The sequence below is a fragment of the Accipiter gentilis genome, chromosome Z, assembly GCF_929443795.1.
Source record: "Accipiter gentilis chromosome Z, bAccGen1.1, whole genome shotgun sequence".
In the NCBI taxonomy this organism is placed as follows: domain Eukaryota; kingdom Metazoa; phylum Chordata; class Aves; order Accipitriformes; family Accipitridae; genus Astur; species Astur gentilis.
Window position 1 is genome coordinate 12,160,349 of NC_064919.1, and position 22,087 is coordinate 12,182,435.

The 22,087-nt window shown below is 42.5% G+C and overlaps 1 protein-coding gene across 3 annotated transcripts; it reads left to right on the plus strand.

Annotated features, from left to right (window-relative positions):
• The first annotated feature begins 1,529 nt into the window (after window positions 1-1,529).
• Window positions 1,530-16,303, plus strand: INIP (INTS3 and NABP interacting protein). 3 transcript variants are annotated; one of them, XM_049796157.1, is made up of 6 exons: window positions 1,531-1,601; window positions 2,075-2,276; window positions 2,779-2,865; window positions 11,077-11,179; window positions 13,733-13,823; window positions 15,581-16,303. In XM_049796157.1, the coding sequence occupies exons 3-6, from the start codon at window positions 2,841-2,843 to the stop codon at window positions 15,674-15,676; spliced, it is 315 nt and encodes a 104-aa protein (XP_049652114.1). In that variant the 5' UTR covers window positions 1,531-1,601; window positions 2,075-2,276; window positions 2,779-2,840; the 3' UTR covers window positions 15,677-16,303. The 3 variants fall into 3 exon arrangements, with proteins under 3 accessions (XP_049652116.1, XP_049652114.1, XP_049652115.1); XM_049796158.1 differs by having other exon boundaries at window positions 1,542-1,601; window positions 2,169-2,276; XM_049796159.1 differs by lacking the exon at window positions 2,075-2,276 and having other exon boundaries at window positions 1,530-1,601.
• Window positions 16,304-22,087: the final 5,784 nt, after the last annotated feature.

A 22,087-nucleotide genomic window follows, 5' to 3' on the forward strand; every position in this document is an offset into this window, starting at 1 on the left:
AACAATTATTTATATTTTTGGTTGTCCAGGCTAACGACTAGCGTGGCACTTAGCACTGTGTACATTCTTACCAATATAAATAATTCCACTGCAACTAAACCAACAGTTTTTAATAAGTCCTTTTTCCACTTTAAGCCTGGAGAGTGATGAGGTTATGAATTTCTAAGACTTGATGGAAGAGGAAGCAGATGAAATTAAATGCCCTGCAGCATACAGAACGTTTGACTACCAGATACAGGGTCACCCCTGCCATAAGTGTCATTTGCTCAGAAATGCCTGTTACATACACCACCAAAATCTCAGTATTAAAAAGTTTAATGCCCTGCAGTAAAAGCACATCTAACTAGAGACACCTTGAACTGAGACTTATTAAACACTAACTGATTTTCTGTACTTATCTTTAAATTCCGTTCTATTAAAAAAAAAAAAAAAAAAAGGCTTTATTTCATAAAAATCGCTCACTGCCTTAAAAAAACCCAAACCTGCATATAAAACTTAAGTAGGCAATGTGACTAATTTCTTGGCTATCTGGAGGTCAGCATTAGCCCCGTCTGTTTGCAGCCTGTTATATAATCATTGCAGTTCTTAAGAACTGATTTTACTCGTGTACGATCAGCGGCACAGCTGTTAAGGGCCACAGTTCAAATCACTCCTCGGCTCGGTTTGAGTCAAACCGAAGTATTTTAACCACAAGGACGTAAAACAAAAGTCACAGATCGCCGCAGTTTAAGACTAAGGCTTACCCTCCAGGACAGCCTCGATCACTTCAGAAAACACACTCTCATTTATAAAGCTGTTACCTGACACTTCAAAAGCAAACCATGCATGAGTAACACGAATGCGCAGCCCCTTCTGGAATTCACGCCGAGCGATCCTTCCTGCTGCGTTCAGACTCAAACTCCGGTGGCCCTGATAAGAAATTAAACAACCCTTTCCCCTCCACTTCCCGGCCCCCACCCCCATTTAACTGTGCTGGTGCCTGAAGTCCCCCTTCGTGTCACCCTCACGCTTGCTGCTGAGCCCCCCCGCGCCCAGGCCGACGCCCCTTGCAGGAGCCCTGCAGCAGAGACCGCAGTTCAACGCCTGAGCTGAACACTTACTGGCGCCTAACTGAGCCTCGCCACGCACCAGCCCGTCTCCTCCGGCCCCGACCCCTTCGCCCAGGCTCCGCCCCGCGCAGCACGGCAGGCCGGCAAAGGCGGCCCGGGCAGACGTCCGCCTCAAAGCGGGGCCAGGCCGGGCGGCCAGGCCGGGCCGCCATGCCGGGCCGGGCGCCGCCCGCCGGCCCTGCCCGTTGCCTAGAGACCAGGGGCGGCCCCGCAGCGGGGCGGGGGCGGGCCCGCCTCACCCCCGCTTGAAGCGGACTGGCCACTCTCACCCGTCCGTCAAGCTACGGGACGCGAAGAGCTTGGCCGCCGCCCGGGAAGGAGTTAGGCGGCGCCGTCGCGCGCTGCGTGCGTCGCGCGCCTCTGCCGCCAGCTCAGTGGCTGCGGCGCGGCGGGGCGGGGCGGCGAGAGCCAAGTGGGGGAGGGGGGGGGGGGGGTTGGGCGGGATGGCCGTGAGGCCGGCGGGCTGCGGCTAGGGCCGGGCGGGGGAGAAAGGTAAGGGGCTGGAGCCCTCGGGCAGGTGGGCGGCGGGAGGGCGGGTGGCCGGCCGGCCCGGGGCGTCCCGTCCCCGCCAGCCCGGGGAGAGCGGCAGAGTCCGTCCCTTGTAGGCGGCGGGGGGGAGAAGGTGCGCGGGAGAGCCCACACGCGCGGGGGGGGGGGGGTTGGCGGAAGGTGGGTGGGAGAGCCCATTCCGGCGGGCGGGGGCGGGCAGCGACGGGAGAGCCCGCTCCCGCTCCCGCTCCCGGTCCCCGCCGTGCCGCTCCCGGTCCCCGCCTCCTAGCCCGGGGGACAGCCCCGGCCCTACGGCGGGCCGCCGCCTGTCAGCGGCCGGGCAGAGGCGATCGGGCGGACCCGGCCTCCCCGGGCGCTTCTCCCCGGCCCGCAAGTTGCTCTCGGAGAAGCGTGTCGTGCCCGCTGTCGCTGCTCTTAATTAATGCCGTTGTCGACTTACTTTTTCGTTGCGCTAGCGTTGCTGCTCAGGGACCCGCAGTTCCGGGGTGTAACTGTTTCCTGGTCTCCCGTGGAAATCTGACCGAGACTTGTGACTCGCCTTTCCCGCAGGATTCGGTGCTCCCATCCCTCCCCTCCACCCGGCTGCGCTGGAGCCCTTCGCCGCTGCACTTCACAGCCTGGCACCTTAATGGAAACAGCAGTTGATCGTGGCCCGAGGTGATGTATGGCTGAGGAGCGGGCATCCCTTTTTGTTTTGCCGCAGCCATGAGGATGGTAGCCTTTGGCGGGCCTCGTAGCTGGGATTTAAATTGGCTTTCCTCAAATAATTGGTTTCCTTGAGCCGGAGCCTGAACTGAGACCTTTCAGGGCTTTAGCATTTAAGGAGTGTAATGCTTTAACGTGATTCTTAAGCGTACTCTGACATACTTTGTCAGGAAGAAATTGTCTTGGGAAAAAGCGTGTATGACTCCAGAACGACTCTAAAGGTTGTTCTTACGTTACTGGACTCTGAAAAAGAATTGATCACAACTTTTGATATTTCAAGCTAAAAATTTCAACCAGAACAATATAAATAGTGTTACGTATTTTAAGCAAGACGCATGCTGTATTTGGCTTATGCTTTGTAGAAGTTGCCACATTTATAAAACCTGTAACAGAATGAAATCCAAGCTTTTCCTTTAAAGGAATATGTTTATCTTGTATTGTGCCTGTTTTGCAGATATTTGTGGGGTTAAAAGATTTGAACTGCAGCTGAGTAAAACGAGGGCTGAAAAGTGAAGGATGGCAGCAAATCCTTCAGGACAAGGTAAGTTTTAATCTAAGTATTCAAGGGGAAAGACTGTGTACAAAATGTCAGTGAAGTCACCAAAACCGTAAGTTTATTTACAGAAGGCAAAAAGGGAAAGAGAGGCAGGAAGGTGGGGGTGAAAGTAGCAGAATGTGAGCAAGCCCTCTGGGAGAAGACACACAGTGAATGATTGAAAAAGGCCACTGATGGCAGGGGAGCTCTGAATTACTGTGCATTCCTTCTTGCTCAGGTTATGAAGTACCTATCATGGCTGTGGTGCTGTGGTTATTTCCTGACGTGTGTTTATGACACTTAAAACGCTTAGCGTTGAATGTGACTCGCAGCTGTCGCGCTTAGCATCAGGGAACAGCCAGAAGTCGAGTATATGCCATGTCACAATGGGAGCAGAAAGACCCAGGGAAGTAACAGCAAAGACAGATAGCAAGTGGCCAGGCCTGGGAGGAAAAGCCAAATAAAATCATAATGCTAACTCTGATGAAATGTTTCTTTGCATGATGACTCATCTGAATTGCATCCGTAAAATCGTTCAAGCTGTGGAAACGATCCATATGTCTAGCCGAAGCACGTGCACTAGAAGGAGCTGAGAGTCTGGGGGCGGGCCGGTCACACGGTAAATTTAAGGAGGGTCTTAAATCGCCCTCTAGAGGTGCTTTCTGGAAATCTTAGTGGAACTCTGAGGCTTGTCTCTTTCATGGAAGAGCTGAGGAGAAAAAAGCTTCTCGGGTATGGCTCTTCACTTATTGGTTATGAGAAATGAAATCAGAATTCATTTTCCCAGCAACCAGAGACTTCTTCATGCACATTTGTGAGTGTCCTTATCCAGGAAAGCAGTCCCACAAAGCTGGGTGTAATTAATTCTGAAGTGCTGATGCCTTGAAGGGGTGCTAGATCACTTGTGTGGTTCCCTCCCCTCCCTCTGCAATGGTTCTCTGCTTTCAAAACAAATACAGAAGAAATATGTTGGTCCAAAAGACAGATATTTCTTGCTACTTGATGAAAAGAAGGTAGTTTTTGGAATGCTTATTGAGCTTTTGTGAAGTCTTGAGAGAGGAGTACTGCGGATGGCAGATAGTTGTCTTTTTTGCAAATTCTAACTCTGAGAAGTTTTTGGTATGTAATGGTAAATCTTGCTTTATTGTGTGAGTACCAAGTCAGCATCCTTGCAAGGAGTAAAATATTGTCATAGAGACTTAAAAGTTACTTTTTCTTAAATATGTGAATTTACTGAGAAGTGGGATTGGATTGGATTGCCAGAAAGCCTTTGCTTCCCTCCACATTCCAGAGGCTTATAATTTAATAGAGCATTGGAATCTGCTTTTATACTTTGAGATACTCTTTAGAGACTCAATAAAGGAACTGTTTCATTATCATATGAAAATTTTTGCACTAAGCAGGCAAGAAACACTATAAAGTTTAATCACCCAAATGAGCCTATAAATAATATACCTAGGAAAATTGGAAAGGAACAGGTAAATATTAGCAACAGTTCAAGGTGTCTATAGGTACCGTTCAAGCAATTCATTCTTTCATTTCCTTCTTTTTGGACAAAAGGAATAGGGATTTACTGAAACACTCACTGGAAGGTTTATGAATGGTAGCACTTAACTCAGAACTGTAAGGATGAATTAAACAGCCTTCTACACAGGTAGACTGTGTTTGTAATTTTTTCTACCGAATTGTTTCTTTCCCTTTAACAAGTACCAGGTATTTTCCTAGGAGTTAATTGAGTTTTCTGTTAACCGTTGTAGTCTGAGTCTCCCAATTAAGATTTTGTGGACTGGACTTCCTTTAATTCATTGGCCTCTTAGGAAAGTAGTCTTTTAATTAGAATTTCAAAGATGAGGAGCTACATATGAATGCAGCAAACCCAAATAGAATTGCATTAAAGCCTTACTTCAGGCTGTTAGTACCATGTGGAACTGATTGCACTGATTGCATGAGACTGATTACAGTGTTTGAAAGAAATGGAAAAGCTTTTAGCATGCTGTGTATTGTCTACAAGATCAGCTCATAGACCAGAGTGGTACGTCTGGGAGGGGGTAAGGGGGGGGGTGAAAATCAGCTTCTGAATTACAGAAATTACTCTCAGGTGCTTGGTAATACACTGCTTCTGCAGCAATACTTCACAGTACTTGTGCAACATGCATTAATAAGGCTGCTTTTGTAATGCTTTTGCTTATGCACAGCAAGGCCAGAGCATACCTTGCATGTTACTAAATTAAAGATGCTGTGTGTGAGTTCTCGTAGAGGAAGCCTTCTGAGATAAAAGAAATGTGACTGTTCAGGAAGGAGCTCTCCTTCAGGTCCTCAAAGGTGAAACAAATACAGGTCCTGCTTCAGACAGGGCTGAACTTTTCTGGAAAGAAGAGTTCTGGTATGTTGGAAGAACCAAACTCTTTAAATACGTACAGAATTGTAAGCTTCACACTGTAGCAATTCTACAAGGTCTCTTTCTGACCTGGCGGTTGTTTATCCTTTTGGCCTAAAGGTATGTGAGCGCATTCATGTAACACAGTGAGCAGCTGATATAGCATTCTGTTCACTGAGTCTGTGTTAAAATGGAAGATTGTGCTGTTCTGCCTTGATTTATGTCATCATCTACAAACTTTGCTGCTCTGCATCTGAGTCTGATCTGTGTGCAAGCATAGTACTTGAGGGCTGTAGCATATCTCTTCCCTGGAGAACTTTGTGGCCATAAAGCAGTCAATGACTTGCATTCAGCTATGAATGTAGCTGTTTTCTGGAGGGACAGATGAAATATATTAATATATCTTTTAGGAATTCAAGTTAATTTACTGAATGACTAATATGCCTTTTGTTTCATTGTCACACAACGTATATGAAAGTATATCCGAATGTAAATTGTTACTGAAAAGTATTGATGGGCAGCAGACTATTAGGTGATGTTTTGTGGTGTCAGTAGTTACAAGCAGAAGAGGAAATCAAAATACAGTTACTCCATCCTTTTTCCCAAATATTGTATGTTTAATAAGGTCTTTAGATTCTGCTTGTGAAGAGGTTGCTGCCTCACTTCATGAAGGCTAGCATTTATGAAAGCATGTACTTCAGTAACAAAATTCCTGTGAAATGGTTTCTGAATTGAGCAGGTGGAACAGTGCGTAGTGACAGTGCTTTTTCATGTACAGAGCTTAGAGTAGACATCCAGCTTTGAAACCATTTTTCCAAGTAGAAGTGTATCTTGAACACGAAGTGGCTGTGGGCTCTTTTGTGCTGTTGCACATTTATGGACAAATGATAAATAGTCCATATCAAAAAAACCTTATACATACTGTGAATCTGAAGCAACCAACACATCAGGGAAAAGATATGAGATGAAGAGCAAGAACTTAAAGTAGATAAAGCTAATACTGTTTCTTGCCATGCAGAGTTAGCTAGTAGAACTGACATAGATAACAGTGAGGTAGGGTGGTAAGATTAGGTGTTGGAGAGTGAAACTTGCTGTGAGCTCTTAAAGCTACCAGTATCAGTTGACAAGGCTTCAGCTTTCTCTAGTTTTCTGCCTTTCACATGCAAAAAACATCAGTGCAAGCAAACTTTTAGCTCCTGCACAGAGCACGTAATACAATGCTTGATGTCAGAAATAGATGTGTCAGAACAGGTTTGTATTTTGAATGTCCTGAATCTGCTACCTTAGAGATCCAGGTGCTCAGTTTGACATCTGACACTGCCATTAATCTATCTAGCTGCCTTGAACGGGTCTTTTTGTGTCAGGGCGTTTGTGTCTGCAAAGCAGAGAAGAATATTAATGAACTGCAATAGTCATGAACTGTTCAAACTCAAAATAGTAGTGCTACTCAGCCCACTTAAGGGAAGTGTAAACTTAAAGCTTTATTAAGAAGTTGCTGTGTTTGAAAACCTACACTACCCTTTACAGATGAGAATCTGTAAGGATGGCTTTTTTTATGTCTGCATTTTTATTACTAGAAAGTGGAACAGATGTGGCAAATCTACAGATGAAAAATTACTTTGTAATTGAAGTAGGAAAATTCTGTAGCTGTTTCAAGTTGGTCTTTCTGGAAGCACTTTGTGGTCCTGGGCAGGGAAAAATCTAAGTGGAAGTCTTGCTTATGTATTGGCAGATAATGATTGATTATTTTGTAAGGATGCCAGATTTTCTCTCTAAAATGGATTTCTCATGTCCTACCCTCTCCACTGTTAATTTTTAAATGAACAGGTTTTACTTTGCATTTTCAAAAAAGTTTAAAATACCTGTAGGAACTTCACATTGCTCAGGTGAGGAGCACTAACATGTACGTGTTGGATGTCCTCCTCCATTTTCTCAAGTAGGGTTTTTTCTACTTACTGTTAACAAATTCTCTTAAATTACTTTTTCATTACAGCGGGTTGCTGATGGGTACTGTCTGAATTCTAGACCAAAATACTAATATTTTTTTTTAAACGCTCTTAGTAGAGGGAGAAGAAAAGGAAATAAAAATAGTTGGGTTTCTTCTGAATTCCTCTAGAGTTTATGCCATAAGATACTATAGCAAGTCTTGTACTAAAATAGAAGACAGTGATAATCTTGCACAGTTTCTGATCAGTTTAAAAACAGCATTTAAAATTTTATTCTTACACATGCTTCAAGTCTTTCTGAATCATACCATCTGCTTCCTGGTAAATATAAGCATATTTGGTCTTTATTTTTTAGCTGACAGCAACTTATATTAAAAAGTGGTCTCCTTTTTCTTGCCTCAATCACCATATCATCTGAATTCCAAGCATACATTTAGATTTATGCAGTTTGGTATGAACAAGCACTAGCGGAAGGCTGCTGAGTAATATGTCAAGTACTAAGTTTTTTTGGCTGAAAACTCTAAAGAGTGAGCATACAGACGTGATCACTTTAGCTCAGACCCATCTTAGAGGTACTTGATTCATCCTATTATGGCATTGTCTCCAGAATTTACAAGAAAGTAAAGTCAGAGCTAGCTGCAACTCCAAAATGTTGAATTTTAGCTTGTTAGCAAGATCTCAGCCTTTGTATCTCTTAGAGCACATATTTAGCTGTGTTCTAGTGTTTCAAACTCATTGCAAGTGCAGGGTGTTCAAAAAAAAAGGTAGTGTATAATACCTGAAGAACAGAGAAACATGAAAGACTGGAATCAATACGCTTACAGAACAGTGTAAGCCAGTGTAGCCCAACTTTTCGCTGCTGGAGCCATGCTCCATCACTGGTATGTCTATTATCCAATCCATTAGCTATTACAGTAACCAAGGGTATATTTTCTCCTTCCCAGGGTATTTGCCATAAGGCTGATTGAACATATGGGTCTGTTGTAAGCCCCAAGAATTTGGTTGCATCTATGCTGTCTATAAAAACCATGTTGTCTCCTTCCTCCATAAGTCATACCAACCAATGCTGCTGTTTTTCTCCTGGCCTCTGTTTATATTTCTCTAAAAGGTTTTTAATATCCTCAGGGGAATAATCTTCCATCTTATCCTGCCAGATAAATACACCGTTAGGACCAGCCACCGCCTTTCATTTTACAATGGGAGCAGCTCACTTCCCTGACTCAGGCACTGTAGGGGTTGGGGGTGCTGCCTCTTCCCCATCCGTCTTAGTGGAACCATCATCACCACTTTCCTATATATTACTGTCCCACGTCTCCAGATCCCACCCGGGGTCAGTTACAATTGCCCAGACATGATGACCACGCTTTGGCTTTTGGGAGCCCTTTGCCTCTGGTGGGCTGCTCGCACTGCGAAACAGGTAGTGAGATTGGCACATTTCTGCACCAACTCCTCCCGCTGTTTTGTTTCACTAAGGAGGGCTTGTTGTTGTACAATTGTAGTCGCTTTAAGCTCCCACAACTGATTCTCCAGCTGTTCAACTTTTGCCTCCAATTCCTGTGTTTGCCCCCATTGTACTTTATAAGCAAATAGGAGGGCACCCCCCATCTGCCCAGCATGCTTAAGAGGGTCCTTCCCCTTCGTATGCGATGTTTCTATGAACCCTTCCTAATATTTTAAAACCTCTATAGGGGATTCATTAGTCCATGGTTCTGGGCATACCTGAGTACAGGTTTCCCACTTGTCCCAAAGGGTGTTCCAGGGTCCAACCTGGTCTCTCAATTGGGGGTGCCAACCCACTGGTACCCATCCCAGATTTCCAGGGCATTTTTAGAGCCATTATGTCGAGTAAGCAAAAAGCTCTTTCCTATATCTTATACAAAAAATTATAAACTACTCCACCGTGTGTCAAAGGTGTAGTACACCCGCAACGGATACAAAAGAATTTTCTAAAAAATCTAGGGATTTATTAAAATCTAGGGATTTATTCAACAGAGAAAAAATGTGCCATCTGCACCAACCATAATTTATGTTAACAAAACACAAACAACTCCTACACAAGCAACAAGGACTCTGTCCTGCGGTAGATCTCGTTATCAGATTTCTCTCTAATCCTTCATGTGGGGAGCCTCACATTCGCTCGCTCTGCAACTGAGTGGCGCAACCAACGGATAGCTATCAACTCCACTCTCCGTGTCCTGCCCACTTAAGTGGGTTCCAGTTTTAAGTGGAACTAGTGCCATGTGGGAAAGAGACTTTAACAGACGGCAAAGTAGAGATTAATTAAATTTAATTTAAAAATCTGTTAACAAATGTAAAGATGATTATGGGTGATCTTGCATAAAACCACAGTAAAATGTAATCGAATGACTGCTGCTTTCGAGAACTCTGAGACACTGAGGCTCAGGGATGTGTAAGGCATAGTAAAAGAAAAAGGTGAGGGTTTGATAGCAAGGCAATACAGATGCAAATTATTACTTAGAGCTGAAGGTTCCAACCGGATAATTTTCTCCTTTATTGAGCCATACTGATGAAAGGAATATTGGATTATGTAATTGAGCAGCAACAGAAGATCTCTCAAAGGGAATGAACTTTGAGTGCAGCTACTGAAAATAAATTTGAAATCACTTTACCTTGACATGCTAATACTCCCCGTAAGAGTTAGCATGTCTGGCCTTCCAAACAGCTTGTGGGCTACCATTTTTTAGTGGTGGCAGCACTAAGCTACAGCACTCAGGACAGGGATGAGGGCACAACACACAGCAGTTTCCAATGGGAGTAACTTTGACTTTTTGTATGAAGGAAATAAAGGAGATAACTTGACTTTTAAATCTTGTTTTTATATGACAGTGTAGTGGCTTGATTTATAGAATAGAAGCTAATTAGAGATTTTAAAAAGGATATATTCTTGACATGAGGAGTGTCCTTAGTGGCATAGACATCTGTCTGTAAGAGTCAGCTCTGTAGCTGTTGTCCTCAATTGTGCTGTGCAAGCATACTGGGCAACAGCAGGGACTTGTGCATCTGGTTCATTTGGTGGCCACAATGAGATCCTTTACCATGTAAGAGTCCTGTGTAAGTACAGTGTCAGTTTTGCCACATTTTCATTTAGAAGGCGACTTTGAAAATACAGAAATGATAGCTATTTTAGGCATTGTCTCAATTCCTCACCCCTTCTTGACTATACAAGGTCCCTTTGGGAGAATGATGTACAAAGCAAATAAAGGCCACATTCTCATATTTTGTCCAGACAGTTTAATTTTTTTTCTCTATTCCAGCATTGTGGTCATACTTGGAATAAGAGTAGTGTGTATATGTAAGGAGATCAGGATATTAAACCCAAAACTTTTCTGCATAGATTAAATAGAATGTTGCAATTTTGTGTATAAGCGCATGTGCAAGCTTAGTGGTTGTCTCATTCTTACCTGTTACATCTATAAAACTTGTATTATAGTTTGAGCTCACTGGCATGAGAAATTAGGCCTTGTGAGTATACTACTCCATTATTATCATTGAATTGTACGTTCAGTGACTGCGTTTTAAATTTAGAACCTGGTAAGTTTACCTGTTTTTTGAAAGGCGAGTATTTGATCATGTATCGTGTTTATAGCTCCAGAGCTGGCTTGGGAAGGGGTAAGATATAACTTAAGATAGAAACCTGTATTTTAAAATGTATTAATATGTATGATAGCTTCAGGAAGCTATTTTATGTTGCAAAATGAGAAAGGGAAAAATGAAACCTATTTAGTAATAGCCTTTCAGATGGGTGCAAAGCTTTGAAGATTAGTGTATTCATCATAATGTCATATTGTACAGAGACTTTTAATTCCGCAAGGTTAGAGTTGGGCCACAGAAATCAAGTAAATCTCTCTAATATTTTTCTGTCATTCCCACCAGGTTTCCAGAATAAAAATAGGGTTGCAATCCTGGCAGAACTAGACAAGGAGAAGAGAAAGTTACTTATGCAAAACCAGTCTTCCACAAATCACCCTGGAGCCAGGTATTTTATGTTCTTAGACCTGTTTGGACATCACTGATTACATCAAAGGGGAAAAAAAAATAGCAAGTGAGCTGTAAACTTACATAAACACTTATCAGAAGTGTTTTCTGACTATCCTCAATAACCAGTCAGTGAGACCTTGCACTTTAGGAACATACTAGTATTTAAAATTGTTTACAGACCCTGAATTTTGGCTTACATAATTTCCATTTGAGAAGGGGAGAAGCAGATATGCTTCCTCAACTGTATTAAAGTCTACCTTAAAGAAGAATTAGGGAGCAGGCACTGAGAAAGCATTTAATTATTAAGGTAAAATGCCCTAAGGAATGGAAGTAGCAGACCATTAGGTTCAGGGTACTGTGTGTTTAGAGAAGAACAGTTATGGCAGGGAGTGAGTTATCCTTGAAATTCTCTGTGTGCAAGACAAAGCCAGTTTATGTTACTGCAGATCTTCTCGTAAAAGATGCTGTGTTGTGGGGATGATTCTACACCATAAGGTTATTACACCTATCTAATCTGAGTTTAAGAGCTGTCACGGATTTCTCCCATTTAAGACAAAGATATTAGGTTGTTGTCATAAATCAGTAACTAGAAAATCACATGCTGGTTTACATGGAGAAATTCAGATAGTTGAATTTTTGGGTTAGCATGAAGTGAGTGCGGTGCCATATTACAGACACGTTGTGTTACATGCAGTATCTGTACAAGAGTCAAACACTCTGAATAGTCTTGAGTGCTGCCTGTGTCTTTTATCAAGGAGATTCTATGTCACCTTTAATTCCTTCATACTGCCAAAAAGCATGCAGAATATTTGAAATCAGCGGAGTTAGATCACTGAGTGACTCTGTATACAGTTATTATTCAAGCAAAATTATTGATTAGAGAAGAAAATAGAAGTGTCATACTGTTATGTACAACCCCTGACTCCTGGCAACAGTGTTTCCATACGTTATTGCAAGTCTGGCAGAGTTTCAGGGAGTGCTTGTTTGCTTTCGTTTTTCTTTAAGGAAAAATAACAGTATAGGCTATTGAGCAGAATTAGAATTTACTAATTTTGAAGGTGGGGATGGGTGGGAACCTACAAAGCAGCAGTCAAACTCTCTGCTTTGGCATGGTGGGATGATGTGATTTTTGAGAAGCTGACAGTTCTGTGGCAGGGGTGTTGTGCCACAGGTTTTGGACGACAGAGTTGTCAGAAATGAGACCACAGAAATTATGCAAACTTGATGGAAAAGAGCTTGATGTACATAAAGCACAATAGTGGCATGGCCAGTGTAAGGATGAATGAGTTAATTAATTTCTGGCCTTGGCATTTGGGAATCCTCTATCCAAGAACAGAATACCTCTTTTCAAAAGTGTCAACTTATGATGAAGCTTTAAGATTATCTACAGAAACCATATTGAGAAGTTAGAGGGTACAGAATTAAATGCAAAATAAATACCTTCAAAATAACTGAAAATACTATGTTTTAAATAAACTGAGTAATACTTTTCTCCAGCAGTGAAGCTTATCTTAATACTTGTCACAAAATCTGTTCAGAGGATTGTTACCTAGTTTTCGTTGTGCATTTAGGCGTAGATTTGCCTGAAGGTCTTTTCATGAGTATGGCTGCTTTTGAAAAACTGATTTACTGCATCAGCTGTTAACATTGAAGCTGCTGGGAAAGGTCAGGTGATGAGTATGCTTGGATCCCTCATTGTCCTTCATACTTTTGTGCTCTGACTGAGGAGAACTGGGCTTTCAGCACCAATCTCCAGAGCCAATTTCAGAGGTAGTTGCGAATTGCCTTGCAATACAGCTCTAATGGCAGTCCTCACTGATTTCTACCTGGAGGATGGCTGATCATGTTACTTACATAGAGTGGGAAAAAAAGTTTGCTTTTTAGTTCTTCTTTTTCGGTTAACAAGGTGGACAAGTCTGAAGATATAAAAGCCAACAAAACCTATTTAGAAATTTTAATTTGAAACCTAATTATGCTGCACTGAGATAGAGAAGCAAAATCAATTTTAGGTAATCTAAGCTATCATCAGAGGATCATTATTTCAGTTATGTCAATAGGAAGCTCCTTTACCATAAGCAGTGATCTGCTGCCCACCTGCCAAAGAACTGGTCTTATACTGAAGACTGCTGAGCTCTTATTAGTGCTTATGTTTATCGCAGTTGTTTAGAACAGTCACTGAGTGACTGAATACCGGTGAAAACACAAAGCTGATGTTTTAAAAACAGCTGACATTGTCTAACATTGCACCCCAGTGGTTCCACTGACTTCAGTGGGACTCCACCGATGAGCAAAATCCACAACAGACTTCAGGACTGTGACTCTTCTGGGTTTAGTTTGGCATTGGTTATTTATGCTAGGTCATGAGCCATGCTCACTCATTTTCCTTTTCTCTCTTATGCTAACAAATAGTCATTCCAAACAATAGTTAATAATTGTCAAGCCATGAGTCAAATAAATCATGAGCTGTGGAAGTCATGGAATCTATGGCTAGAATGGCAAGGACACGTTTTTTTCTGTGGAATGTGTCATACCATCTTGTTCTTTTTCACAGCATTGCACTTGCAAGATCACCGCTGAACAAGGATTTCCGTGATCACGCTGAGCAACAGCACATTGCAGCGCAACAGAAGGCTGCACTGCAGGTAAGCTGATACAGTCAGGTAGAGTTTAGCTTGGCTCTGTTGTAGATGTGCATCCCTTCAGAGAGCAGTCCTGCACCTAGAGAGAATGAAAAGCCCCTTTCAGAGGTTAGTTTTCATACATTTCTGTATTTGTCACAAATGAAGTTTCTTCTTCTCTTATGATGAAAGCTTAAATCTGTCAACTCATTCTCCCTTGATATGGTTGTAATAATATAGCCTACAGTATCATCATAGCTGTTTTGTACATCTCAGTCAAGAGACAGTTTCATCATACTTCTGAATGTCTTGTGAAGTGTAGGGAGTACTAGCCACATGGATTTGCTTGATTGAATCTGAGTAGATGCCAGGTAGATACCCTGCAGTTACATACGAGAAGGTTGAAAGATTTGGATAACTTACTTGTACATTCGCAGACTTCTATTTGCTGCTGTTTTGCTTATGTCAGGCAAGGTTGATTTTGGTGTTGAAATTGGAAATGGAGCAGGAAAGCCAGTACCTGGCCACCTGCCTTCCTGGCTCTCTAGACAGCATGATTTGGCATAGGGGACAGGAATGGGAAGAATGTTGAGATACAAACTAGCAACGCTGTTCACATATCCTATGCCTTGTTGTGTTTCTACTACCCAGTAAAAGCCCCACATTGCTTCCCCTAAAATGAATGGGAGCAGAAGTGAGCTCTGGGTGGCGTCCTCTGTTGATCACAGAACATTGTAGTCTGGAATCCTCTGGAGGTTTCTAGTCCAGTGCCCTGCTCAAAGTATGACTAACAGCAGTGTTGTATTAGATTGTTCGGGGCATGGTCCAATCAAGTTTTGAAGCTCTCCAGGGATGGACTTCTCGCAGCCTTTCTTGGCTCTGAGTCTGACTGTCTTCTCTATATGCTGTCACTGGGTACCTGAAACAGCATAAGATCTTCCCTTAGCTTTCTTCTTACAAGAAGTTCAGTCCTCTCACCATCTCCTTGGGTGTTGAGAGCTCCAGGCCAGCCCCCAGCCATCTCTTCAGGTCTCTGTTTGTATCTCAAACTGAACACAGTATCTCAAATACAGCCTCATGGGTAGCTTCCCTTGCTGATGCAGCCCACTGTGCTGGTAGCCTTTATCACTGCAAGGGCACACTGCTGGCTTAAGCTAAATTTGATATCTAGTAGGGCTTTTCCCTAGTGGTGGAAGGAAAGAATATGCAGGCTGTCTAGCTTAGTGGAGTCCAATCTTTGAACTGGGAAGGGCTCCACAGGATTTTAAAAAGGTTGTCTGGAGCCATAAGCAGCAGCTGCCTTCCTCAGTTGAACAAGCCTATCTAAATCACATAGGCAGGATGATGGTGTCCCATGTTGTACAGGAGTGTGTCTGGTCACATGTCATTTGTACATGTGGGCTCGGGTTGTGTGACACTACTGATGCACACTTCTGGCAGTCATATGTGGCAGCTGTCACAAACCAAGACCTGTAAGTTGGTTATAGATGAGAATGGAAGCATGGGGTCTAGGCAAAGGAGAGCAATCAGGAGTCCATTTACCACTCTCCCCACCTCCATGGAATTTGCTGAAAAAGGAGCAGCAGGGAATGGCCAAGTTAATTCCCTTCCTGGGCCCCATTCAGATGTCACTGATCTAAAATGCTGGTTTTTAATTTGGCTATCAATGCTGAGGAGCAGACTGGGAGAAATAAATAATTAATGCTGCAGAAGCTATAAAGTCTTAAATTATATCAGTGCTTCAGGGAGTTATGCTTTAACAAATGTTTTTCTTTTTCCAGCATGCACATGCACATTCCTCAGGATACTTCATAACTCAAGACTCTGCATTTGGAAATCTTATTCTTCCTGTCTTACCTCGACTTGAGGCAGAATAAGGAATGTTGTTTCTCAGAACTGCAAGGTCTGATTTTTGTCCATAGCAGGAACTGTCTGACCTTTTAATTTCTTTTCGTATCTTAAAACCCGTTTTCTTCTGGATTTTTGTGGTTGCTTTTTGAGAGTGTGAGCTATAACAATGAAAAAGCAATGTTGCTGAACAGCAATTTTTATCCTGTATTTCCATTCTTCTGTCAGGTCAAAGTCAGACTTAAGACTTCCTTGGTGCATAGCGCTTGCTCTTCCCTGTTTCTGTGCTTCCTTTAAATAAATGTCCAAACCAGAGTCATTAAGAGATGCACACTCTGTCAGCATTTGTGTTTCTTTTTATTGTGTACAGGTACTATATTTGACTTTAATGAAAGACAAAAGTTACTTTTGTCCATCAAAACAAGACACAAATTTATCAAAAGCATCAGTCAGTCTTTTTTTTCCTTTCCCCCTCCCTGTATGCAGGAACATGGCTAGTACTGTTTGCTGTTGTAGTCTCATCTAGTCTCAAGTCCTTAGATATAGTGTGCCTGCCTCTTACTTTGTTTTGTGAAATATGAAAATGAATTAAAGTGGGGAAAAAAGTAATTGTTTCAAACAGTCTTTTAGCAGACAAAATAAAAGAAGTCTTTTAAGTTCTCTGAACACTTCGGATGGAAGGTGTTGTCCGCAAGGACAATTCATTTTAAAAGGTCGCATTTTTCTAGTCATACCTCTCTCAATACTTCGTGTGTTTTATTTTTGTTTGCTTTCTTTCTTGCTGTTTTTATCAGTAGTAACCAATTAAAGCTCCAGGCTGAAGGAAAATTTGTTGATCTTTTAAGGTAAATTATTTTTGAATTGTGATCATGCTACCAGGATAAAGTAACTTAGAGTGAAAAATAGACATTACATAGATGTTATATCTCCACAGCTTTACTAATAAAATTATACTAGTGCATTGATTATTTTACTTATGGAGGCAAGTTTTAGAAAACAAAAAGAACAAGAGGACTTAAGTGAGAACCAGAAATCAGAAAGCATCTGTTAAATTGATGCCCATTTGAAGCAGCTCCATCCTTTGCAGAAACTTTTCTGTCCCATGAAGTTTCCAGGGTTGTAGTCTACAGATGTCCTTAGTGACATTTAGGGTATGTTGTTTCAATCTGCAGGGGATTACCTGATCCCAGTAAACACTACTGAACTGTAAGCACTGTTAACAATTCCATTCCTCATGAGTACAGAGTGAGAGCCCAGAGATTGGTGCAGGTATGAGGAAAATGCCACAGCTCTCATATACCTTAGCTGAGTACAGACCCTTGCAGAAGCTGTAGCATACTGAAACATTTTCAGGAAGGAGAATCTTGTGGAAGAAGCCTGATAGAGCTTAAAGATGTGCAATTGTGACATGAACTATTCGTATTGTGTGCTTTTTTTGAGGGGTCTGATGTGGTAAGTTACAGGAATGACAGTTTTTGTGGGCAATGGAGAAGGGAGTACTGTCATTTCTGTTTTCAGTGGTTGGCTCTGTGTAGCTTTTTCTTTTTAATTATGAAGAGTAACTTCACCATGAAGCTGTCCTGACTACTCATTATTCTGCAGTGTGAGCTGAGTATCTTAGATGCTTTGAAGAAAAAGATCTGCAAATCTCTGTGTGTAGGGAGAGGCAGCTATGAATCAGTCCACGCTTGGAAACATACAAAGGCAAAGTAGGTAAAGCAGATATAGCAGAAAGTTCGGATTTTAGATTTTAGTTGAATTTAAAACGTAGGCTAGGCATTTTAATGGAGGGGGTTTTTTTCCCCTTGAGAAAAGTGGCAAAAGAATGTCTGCTTTCTCTAAAAACAGAGCCTCTGTGCTAATGAACTGAACTATAGAATCTCTCAGTGCTGCTGCACAGACAGGCAATGAAACAGTAAAGATCCTTCTCCTTTGGAAGGCTATAGTTGCTCCACTGAAGGAGTTATACTTGCTGGCTGTGTTGTTTTCATCTCAGGTAGGGAAAGATATGCCTTTGGAAAGCCAGGGTCTAGGCTCAAAATGGAGGTATTCAAAAGAGGGGGAAAACTGACACAGCTGTTGTCATATTTTTAAGTTATAATGCCTCAAATCAGTCTGTGGAATCATGAGGGACTTGGTGATATATGTAGATGTAATTAACCATCAAAGATACAAATTTTGTATATGGAAGCTTCTATCTTAGAAACCAGACTCTAGCAGTTAGTGTCAGATGCATCAATTTGTCTTGCCACTCTTGCTTTTTTTCTTTTCTGCTATTAATCATTATTAAAACCATTAATCTATCCCTGTACAGTAATTTCAGCAATATCTTTTCTCCTATTGGAATTGCATGCTCAAATCATTATTAGTTAGATATACCTGAACCAGGAAGTGTCTGGGATGTCTTACTTTTGGCAGTAACCATTAACTTGATCACATAAAAACAGAAGGCTTGTAATACAGTGCTGACCTGTGTACCTAAAAGTATTTTAACACATGTAATCACTCAAAAATCATTTTATTTCATTTGCTACAGTAGTAATCAGCCTTTCCACTCAACACAGGTGGTTGGTGTAGAGTTCATATCAGAGCTGGATGGTAGGGTGAGAGCAGGTCACAGTACTGAGTAGGTCTTACACTAAACAGATGATAGATGGGAGGTGAGCTAACACATAGTGAGATCAGACAGGTGCGGTAAAGAAGTCAAAGATCTCCAACTGAAGCTCTGAAAGAACTGAACTACAGCTGCTTTCTTCTTAGCTCTGTGCTCTTTTTCTTCCACTAGACATGCCCTTATTTTCCAAAGTCACCCACCATCTCTGCAGCAGTATAGGCTCTGGAAAATGCTCAGTTTTAATCCAAGAAGCCTGACCTGTAGAACTACCCGTGGTCTCCGGCCTCTACAGGGTTTTAGCCTCAATTTTTTCTTATTTTCACTCTGCTGAACTCTTAGAGGCACTAGTATGAAACTAACCAATAGTACCTGATGTTATATTTGCACTTTACATCAGAACACAGAATACCCCATGAAACTCATTATTTGAAAGAAATTACACACCCTGATGTCACTTGCCAGGAACTTCCTAGTTTCTTTGGTGTGGTCAATTGGTTAAAATAGCTAAATGTTACTTCTGCCCTCATGTGCAGTCAGCACAGGAAAGTCAGCTGTAATTTGCAAGTCGTATGAATGCAGCTGCGTACCACTGTTCATGCTGAGGAGTCCTGTCTGCAGTAGACAGTTTGGATGGCTCTAGTCTTTTATTAGACCACCTGTATCATTTAAAAGCTGGAGGTCATTTATTGTCTTGCTGCACAGCAGAGAGGTCAGTGCTTTGACCCTAACCTTGTAGAAATGCATGAAGAGACCAGGCTTTTCCCATCCTCTTTAGAAGAAGAGGAAAGTATCAATTATCAACCAGGTAACAGGGAACATGAGCTTGAACTGGTGGAAGGAAATGCAGACAGCTGTGTCTTAGAGTGCACAGCTTTTTGTGACTTGACTTACCATTGCATTTGCAGTGTTTCATGGACAGACCACAAGGGCTGAAGGAGGGCAATGAGCCTAGAATAGTGTGGCATGCAGCCACAGATGAGTGAGCAGGCAGTGACTATGTCAACACATCCTCTTAAGCATTATGGTAGTTAAAACAGGGCTTGGTGTATTTTCCAGGAAAAAGTATTGCTAAGAATAGTTGTCTTATGCAGGGGATGTTCTTACACCTTGTATCTGCTTAAACGTATATTCAAAATCAGGAGGATGCCTGAGAAAGGAGCTGCATGATTCCTGCTTATCAAAATTATGGCACTGATGATTCCTCCTGTCAAACCAGCTCAAGTAGCAAGTTTTCTTGAAGGATAGGGTCACTGTGCTGTGCTATGGACTTGCTGAAACCGAAGCTGATTCCTGTGTCCTAGGGAACAGGTGGTAACCAGAAAGACACATGAATCCTGAGGGAAAAGCTAAAAGGAGGCAGCTGTCTGCTGTGTGGTCTGTGTGCACAGAAGCCTCTAAAGAAGGAGGAGGTGGGGAGAGAGGGAAGGTTTGTCTGTACCCAGCTGGAAGAGTTGTCCCATCCAGAGCTTTACGTGCCTGATTTATGCTTCGTTAACACACAGGGAAAATCCTATAGCGTCTGGAAAATCTGGTAATCGGTGTGTTCTGAAACGTGTTCTGAAACATTTCTGGAGGCTGTAGGGAATCCTTCTTGGGTTAAAATACACTGTATGGGGCTTTTTGTAGTGAATGGTAACTTTGAAGACTAGTTGGTGAAGTGGATTTCACATGCTATTGAGTTAAAAGCTTCCTCCAGTGAATTTCTGCATTTGTTGGAACCACAGAGCTTGCCCCAGACTTTTTACAAGGGCAACACCTTCTCCTTGTTTCCTGGTTCTTGAACTTGGTAGAAGGAATCAAGTGACATACTTCCCTGGGGAAATGATTTTTACACTCCTTCCTTGAATGCAGGTTTTTTGAGAGAGGAAGAAAGCAGGTTCAGTGCATTAAGTGGAGAAAACTTGATTAGTGCAGTGGGACATTAAGAAAAATGATACTTAACTACTGGTGAGGAAATGGCTTTTCTCAGTTACTCTGCTCTGCCAGGTTCATTCAGGCATTGAATTATGAAAGGTGGTGGCACAGTTCTCATTAAGGCCTCTAATGTGGATATTTTAGTGTCAGTGGATGCTACTTTTGGCATGCAGGTTTTGTAGACTGTGTCTGAAAGTTGTTCAGAATCTACCTTACTTTTGTCCCAAGAGTTGTACTGGTTCATTTAAAAGTGCAAGTCACAAGCTTGCAGGCCACTTTCACTATGCATATACATTGCACTGTACATTAGCATATGTGTATTACCAGTTGGTAGAGTGTGAGTTTCTTTCAGTGGGGAAAGATGTCTCATTGTAAAACATATATTTAGATTTATGGACATACATCTTTACATCTTCAGAAGCTTTTTTTTAGTGCATTACCTGAATCCTTACGTGAGGTGAAGTAAGTTACTGTTATCTTCAGTTTTGCAGATGGAGAAAAATGTAAAGGGGTCGCAATGCTTGCAGGTACACAGAAAGCCTGTGGAGTTGTCAGGATTAGCTCCTAATTAGTGAGCTGGTGTGAGGCATCATCTAGAGACTATCACTCTGCATCCCACGCCAGCAGCTGGTTCATCTCTGCCTCCTAGAAGGTGCTGAGCTCTTTGGTTTTTGGTTTGTCTTTGCTTCACAGATAGCTAGTGCTTGGGTTTGTTTTGGGTTTTTTTCAGATGGTGACGACGACAAAGTACAGCAGAGTATGGGCCATTTATGTCTGAAATTTTGGGTAAGGAGAATGGTGATAAAAAGACAGCAGTATTATACTCGGTGTTTGGAAGCAAGGCAAGTGTACTTTCTTCTTTGCAACAGTGACCATTATGCTGGATTTTAGCCATCGTTTCATGCCCTAAGTAGAAGTACATTAGGGCATCTGTCGGCCTGGATGACCGTAGACCTTCTCCATCTGTCAGTGGGTGGCCACCTGTGGAAGTGGGCTGAGGCCAAAGCTGTTGTCTCCATGTTTCTCTGCCAGCAAGAGCTGTGCGCAGCTGGCTGACAGCTGGCGCAGGGGTCAGGAGCATTGCGTGTTTGCAGCCATGGATCATTACAGCCTGTCAAGAAGAGACACACCAAGAGCCATATCTATGTTTTCAAACTCTGCCCTAGCAGATGGCTTGTTAGTCCAAGGAAAGCAAAATGCCCATGTACTCACCTGTGTACAACTGGCTGATGTGCATGCTGCAGTGCCAGCGACCCTGGCAGCCCCTCTAAGAACCAGATGGTTTCTGTCCCATCCAAATGAAGGTGTATCATGCTGGTTTGGTTTGAAGCTACTCCATTCTGAGTATAGCCTGCTGCCCTGGACTTTGAGGTTTTCAAAGTCTAAGTTACCCTCTGAGCTAAGCCTGGATATATGTCCCAGTCTCTCACACGCACACAGATAATGTTTTTGGCAGATTCAGGCCTAACCACTTCCACATTTACTATCGTGAACCAGTCAGCTTGCTCTGTCAGCAAACAAGCCTGATTATCCTGTTGGTTTGGGTAGACCATCTTGCGTCGATGTGTTTGTTCATCACCTGGCACAGTGGAGTCCTGACATGAGACAGGTTGCTAAGCACAGGATGTGATTTATAGCAGCAAATACTGCTGGTTCAACCTCTGTTACTGGTCTTCCTTTCAGTTAAGCATTCCTAGGGCAATTGCAAAACAATCATTCCCATTTATAGTAATATCCCCTGTGCTACTTTGTATCTTATTCCAATGATAAACTTGGAGACAGGGTTTCAGAGAGAGCTGCCAGTATGATGTCCTGGTCCTCACGTCGAGGTTTTAGCAGTGGTGCTGCAGTAAGTACCTCAGAAGAGAGCACGATGCCAGCACCATTCAGCGGAGCTTTCTGACAATGCCAT

Excerpts from the sequence above, each read along its gene's own strand:
- INIP (XM_049796159.1), top strand. The coding sequence starts at position 2,841 with ATGGCAGCAAATCCTTCAGGACAAG. Across the intron at positions 2,866-11,076 it reads AGCAAATCCTTCAGGACAAG|GTTTCCAGAATAAAAATAGG; the intron begins GTAAGTTTTAAT and ends CATTCCCACCAG. Across the intron at positions 13,824-15,580 it reads AACAGAAGGCTGCACTGCAG|CATGCACATGCACATTCCTC; the intron begins GTAAGCTGATAC and ends TTCTTTTTCCAG.